Source organism: Moschus berezovskii, chromosome 12, assembly GCF_049115385.1.
Source record: "Moschus berezovskii isolate FMDL1 chromosome 12, NW_MosBer_1.0, whole genome shotgun sequence".
NCBI classification, from domain to species: domain Eukaryota; kingdom Metazoa; phylum Chordata; class Mammalia; order Artiodactyla; family Moschidae; genus Moschus; species Moschus berezovskii.
The window spans coordinates 4,019,113-4,025,112 of record NC_142471.1 but is presented as its reverse complement, the minus strand read 5'-3'; the positions used below and the strand labels follow the sequence as shown (position 1 = coordinate 4,025,112).

The following is a 6,000-nucleotide window of genomic DNA, read 5'->3' as shown; positions in this document are numbered from 1 at the left end:
AGCAGATGAATATGGCTGCCTTTCTTTTTACTCTCATTTTCCATGGCTCTTGTTCCGGTTACCTTGGTCTTCTAGGTCCTTCGGAACCGATCCCAGGTTTGGTTCTGAAGGACCAAACACGGTCCATTGTGCTCACAGATCTCTCTGCACGCTCACCCCTTGCCTCCTCCTCCAGCACCTCAGTCCACATTTCCAGGACTGGCTGAGCTCAGCCAAACTCTCAGCGTAAATGCCCCTCCAGAGGTGGCGAGTGGTTTGCTATTTGCCCATCTTATTTCAAGCTTTTCTTCCCTTGAATTGTTAAGCCTGTTTATGACGCATCGCACAACTTCTCTGTCACATGTACTTTCTCTAATTCAGTTTTACTGATTAAGGCCCTTGGGTGGCAAAGTTTAACAGAGGCTACCTACTTTATTATATATCTTTGTCAAATGTGTACTTGTTTGAGGCAACCTGAATTAAAGAAAGTCACGAGAAGCATTAAGACATGCCCTTTTTAGCAGTCTTCTTTTGATAGCCACAGCCTTTATAGAGTTGATGCTGCATTTTAATCAGAAGTCAACATAACAGTTAAATACATGTAATAAGTTGAAAGTGTTAGGAGCTAGGCTTGTATTTCCAAACATGTTTCCAAAAGCCTGTTTTATTTTAAAACACACACAGGGTTGGACACAAATGTCTTTTTAACCATTGTGGAGGAGATTTCACTGACTGCTTAAATTGATGGCTTTCCCTCTGTACTGAGTCCACTGTCTCAAAGCCTTATAAAGGATGAGAAGACGGGTCTCTTCCTTTACTTCCCTCTTTGTTGTAATACGAGTCCATGAATGACAGAAATTACACGACCAGGTTTTCCGTAACCATCCGGCAATCATTAAAGCTTTGCAGTTGCTGGTTTTCCTACCGGTGTTTTACAACCTAAGGTAAAAACAGAGAGATGGCTCATGAAATGACACCGAGTTTGCCCTTCCTCGTAGAGCTGCTTGGGCACCAGCAAGAGAAAAACACACGACACTTGTGCAGAGTTTTACAGACTGAAAACAATTAGTAGAGACGGCAGCACCCTTAATAGGAGAAGCAGCAGCGTCTCAAAGAGGTGATGGGTATGGCCACTGTGCCCCAGCTACGTTTCCCGAACCTCAAGGCTAGCATGTTGGAGTATGTCCACACTCACACAGTTGCCTTCTGAGATTAAGAAATCAACTCCATCATCCTCAGAATGAGGGTTTTGGTGTCTGTTTTAGTTTTATGCCTCTCTCACCAAATTCCAAAGAATAGCAGGGAGATAAAAAAAAAACAAAACACATCTTAAATGAACAAGGCAAAGAAATAGAAGAAAACAAAGGAATGGGGAAGACAAGAGATCTCTTCAAGAAAACTAGAGACACCAAGGGAACGTATCATGCAAAGATGGACACAACAAAGGACAGAAGTGGTGTGGACCTAACAGAAGCAGAAGATAATAAGAGGTGTCAAGAACACACTGAAGAACTGTATAGAAACGGTTTTAATGACCAGGATAACCACGATGGTGTGGTCACTCACCTAGAGTCAGACATCCTAGAGCTTGAAGTCAAGTGGACCTTAGGAAGCATTACTATGAACAAAGCTAGTAGAGGTGACAGAATTCCAGCTGAGGTATTTCAAATCCTAAAAGATGATGCTGTTAAAGTGCTGCACTCAATATGCCAGCAAATTTGGAAAACTCATCAGTGGCCACAGGACTGGAAAAGGTCAGTTTTCATTCCAATCCCAAAGGAAGGCAATGCCAAAGAATGTTCAAACTTGGCAAGGTAATGCTCAAAATCCTTCAAGCTAGGCTTCAACAGTACGTGAACTGAGAACTTCCAGATGTACAAACTGGATTTAGAAAAGGAAGAGGAACCAGAGATCAAATTGCCAACATTCACTGTCTCACAGAAAAAGCAAGAGAATTCCAAGAACCATCTACTTCTGCTTCACTGACTATGCTAAAGCCTGTGACTGTGTGGATCATAACCAACTGTGGAAAATTCTTAAAGAGATGGGAATACTGGACCAACTTACCTGCCTCCTGAGAAACCTGTATGTAGGTCAAGAAGAAACAGAATCAGATATGTAATAAACAGACAGGCTCAAAACTGGGAAAGGAGTACATCAAGGCTGTATATTATCACCCTGTTTATTTAACTTATATACAGAGTAGGTCATGCGAAATGCTGGGCTGGATGAAGCACAGCTGGAATCAAGCTTGCCGGGAAAAATATCAACAACCTCAGACATGCAGACGATACCACCCTAATGGCAGTAAGCAAAGAGGAACTAAAGAGCCTCTTGATGAAGATGAAAGAGGGTGGAAAAGCTGGCTTAAAACTCAACATTCAGAAAGCTAAGATCATGGCATCTGGTCCCATCACTTCATGGCAAATAAATGGGGAAACAATGGAAACAGTGACACACTTAATTTTAGTGGCCTCTGGACGGTGACTGCAGCTATGAAATTTTTAAAAAGACACTTGCTTCTTGGAAGAAAACCTATGAAAAACCTAGACAGCATATTAAAAAGCAGAGATGTCACTTTGCTAACAAAGATCCACGTAGTCAAAGCTATAGTTTTTCCAGTAGCCATAGTTTTTCCAGAGTTGGACCATAAAGAAGGCTGAGTGCCGCAGAACTGATGCTTTTGAATTGTGGTGTTGGAGAAGACTGTTGAGAGTCCCTTGGGACAGTAAGATCAAACCAGTCAATCCTAAGGAAATAAACCCTAAATATTCATTGAAAGGACTGATGCTAAAGCTAAAGCTCCAATATTCTGGCCACCTGATGAGAAGAGTCGACTCACTGGAAAAGACCCTGATGCTGGGAAAGACTGAAGGCAGGAGAAGGGGACGACAGAGGATGAGATGGTTGGATGGCATCACTGACTCAATGGACAGGAGTTTGAGCAAGCTCCGGGAGATGGTGAAGGACAGGGAAGCCTGGCGTGCTGCAGTCCATGGGTCGCAGAGTCAGACACGACTTAGGAATGGAACACCACCACCATAAAATTCAAAATCGAATTTCAAGGTTACGTATTCTGAAATTTCAGACATAGTATAAATAGAAGACTATTTATAGTCCTAAGCAGGCAGTCCAGTGGTTAGGACTCCATGCTTTCATTGGTAAGGGCCTGGTTTCAGGCCCCGTTCAAGAAACTAAGGTCGTTGGCAATGAAATGGGAGCTAATGAATCCAAGGACTAGAAGGAGAGGAATTTTCTTGATGTCACCAGGACTAGATCATGTACCCTGATTAGGTATGTTAGGAGCTGATCATTTTTATGCTGTATAAGACTGCCTATGTTATGCCTAGTGTGTTTTCTGTTAGTTTTCTCCTTAGTTCCTTAAGAAAATTCTAGATGATAGAAATAGTTCTTTGCCAAAAGCGAAAGACAAAATTCTGTTGATAAATTTTAACCCCTTTGGAAAAACTTTTTCCTAATTAACATCAACTCATTTTTATGTAGACATTGGAATAAAGCTTATCTATGAATATTAAAAAAAAAATAGTTCTATGTGTATTAAAGCTCAACTGTTGTTCATTTTGATAAATTATTTAGTGCTGTAGTTTCCTGTTTTACTATATGTTGCTAAATGCAATGTGAAAACCCATCACATTTTATTAAATGGTACTTACCAAGCATTTCTTCTAACTTTGTTGTGGCAGGTACATTCACGTTAAATATATAATCATTATTTCTAGGAGAAAAAATAATAATCTTTCTTACCGCATAAATTAGGACGAAAGATGACATTCTTTTTTTATATAGTAAGAATATGTTTAAATAGTCTTCCTCAAGGGTAGTTTTAAATAGTTCAAAGTTTTTTGTATATTAATATATATGTAAGAATACACACACACATAACATGCCCCCCAATGGGATTTTCTCATAATTAACCGATGTGTGCACGTGTACTCAATCGCTCAGTACTGTCCCATTCTTTGCGCCCCATGGACTGTGCCCACAAGGCTCCTCCGTCCAGGGAATATTTCGGGCAATAATGGAGTGGGTTGCCATTTCCTACTCCAGAATTAACCTATAAATTTCAATAGTTAGGTCAAAGTCAAAATGCTGGCCTAAAGCAAATTTCTTCTTTGCTTCAATATAATTGATTCATAGCCACATAAAATCTGCATGGTAACGCAGAGCGACTTCACTACTCAGAACATGCAGACGTGAAGCATGATGTGATGCTCCCTAGATCACATGCGTTTCCGCAGTTCTCTTTATGGCCTGGGTGCTCAACTGTTCTGAGCTGCCGCTGCCCCGAGCCCACCCTGGGCACCGCGCTCCGTTACTTACACCTTCTTCTTCTCCACCACACCAAGCCTCACCAAAGCTGCTAAGGCATTTTTCTGTACGTCGGAGGATAATACATCGTAGCACTGTGAGGTGCCTGAAGCAGAGGGACGAGGGAGTGAGCGACCTCCTGTTTGTTCTCAGCTGACAGATCACCCCCTTCACCCCCTTCAGGGTTGTCACTCACCTTGATCGAGAAGCTGACTTGTGAATTTTCTAATTCTTATGAAGTACTGTTTCTCAGTGAAGTAGTCTTCTTCTTCATTCAAGAGGTATTTGCAAATTATCTGATTTTTAAGAGGGGGGATAAGAGGAACAGAAAGTGAAAAAGGGCAGCCAACTACAATAGAACAGTAAAAATCTTACACTGACCCTCTTAATTCTATTCTGCCCCTCTATGGCAGAATAAAGACACCCTCCCCTTGCAAAAAAAGTTCTACCATTCACTTGGGGAAGACACTTGCTCTTCAGACCAGAAATAAGTACAGGGTAGGAAAGTCTCAGTTATATTTGTTATGGGAGGATGAAGGAGAACTTGCAAAAGATTTACACACCTGATAAGATTCCACAAAAGGTTTAAAGAGTCCTATTAAAAACTCTAACACAGTATTTCCTTTTTCTGTAACTAGGATGTCCCTTGTCATCACTTGTATGGCCTCACTTTTACAAAGCAAGTAACAGCCTTCTTCAAAGTCCTAGAAGGGGAGGGGAAAAGACAGAATTCATCCACAAATTTATAACTTAGGTCAATGATCCACTGCTGGGCTCAGTGTATGCAGCCATGTACCCTCGAAACAAGAAAAACACTAGCTAATTCTGCAACCCTTCCCAGACCCACGGCTGTGGTTGTTAGGAGCCAGAGCAGCACTGTTTCGACACTCAGAATGCTGATCCTCAAATACAGTAAACACTGAAAACCTGATAAGCCTCAGGAATCATTACCTGGGCAGTAGATCTTCTTTCACTTTGTACACAGCCGTGCTCTCCTCACATTTAAACAAAAGTGCATGTGGCAAGTCCAAAAAACACTGAGAATCATGTTATGCTCAAAATGACTGCCTCATTTCCTACTGAACAAAACCTGTGTCCCTCAGTGTAACAGACAGACCCCAGACCCACTTGCCAGTGCTGCTTCCACGCCAGCAAGCCAGCGGTCCAGCTCTGGGGGCCCAATCCTTCACCAGCTGTCCATACCACCAGGCAGGACCACTGTTCTCCAGTCTCTAAGCAAAAGACCCTACTCATTCCAGTAAGTTGTGCTGGAAAACGCATCCTGATTGGTAAATTTTCTAACAGAATAGTTGGGTATTAGTTATTTTTACAGTGGCTGCACTAACAGTTCAACAATTTGGTTCCTCTCACCAAATAATCCCAAAATTATTGATTAAACGTGAAGAATTAAAACCGAGTTTGTTGAACTGTAAGTGTCCACGTTTCTCTTTTGTCCTGCTGCACGTAGCCTTGAAGGAAGGGAAGACACACCTGTGAATCCAAGCCTAATATTTTCAGAACTCACACCACACACAGCTTTCCTGCAGTTAAGGATTTACCTTTAGTGCATTTCCTGGAAGAAAGATGAACTCATCTGAAAAAACACTGCATAGGAAGCGAAAGCAACTGTAGACATCCTCTGGAAATAAATTCATTACATAAAATTACAACTCAGCTTTTTAAACATTCAGG

At 41.5% G+C, this 6,000-nt stretch overlaps 1 protein-coding gene across 1 annotated transcript in view; it reads right to left on the bottom strand.

The window, feature by feature from the left end:
- Positions 1-627: 627 nt before the first annotated feature.
- Positions 628-6,000, bottom strand: part of GNPAT (glyceronephosphate O-acyltransferase) — a 37,841-nt gene continuing 32,468 nt past the window's right edge. The window contains exons 11-16 of the mRNA XM_055425818.2: positions 5,868-5,947; positions 4,872-5,012; positions 4,505-4,604; positions 4,321-4,414; positions 3,654-3,715; positions 628-918 (exon numbers count right to left, since the gene is read on the bottom strand). Coding sequence (XP_055281793.1) covers positions 875-918; positions 3,654-3,715; positions 4,321-4,414; positions 4,505-4,604; positions 4,872-5,012; positions 5,868-5,947 — 521 coding nt within the window. The 3' untranslated portion in view covers positions 628-874. The remainder of the gene's footprint in view (positions 919-3,653; positions 3,716-4,320; positions 4,415-4,504; positions 4,605-4,871; positions 5,013-5,867; positions 5,948-6,000) is intronic.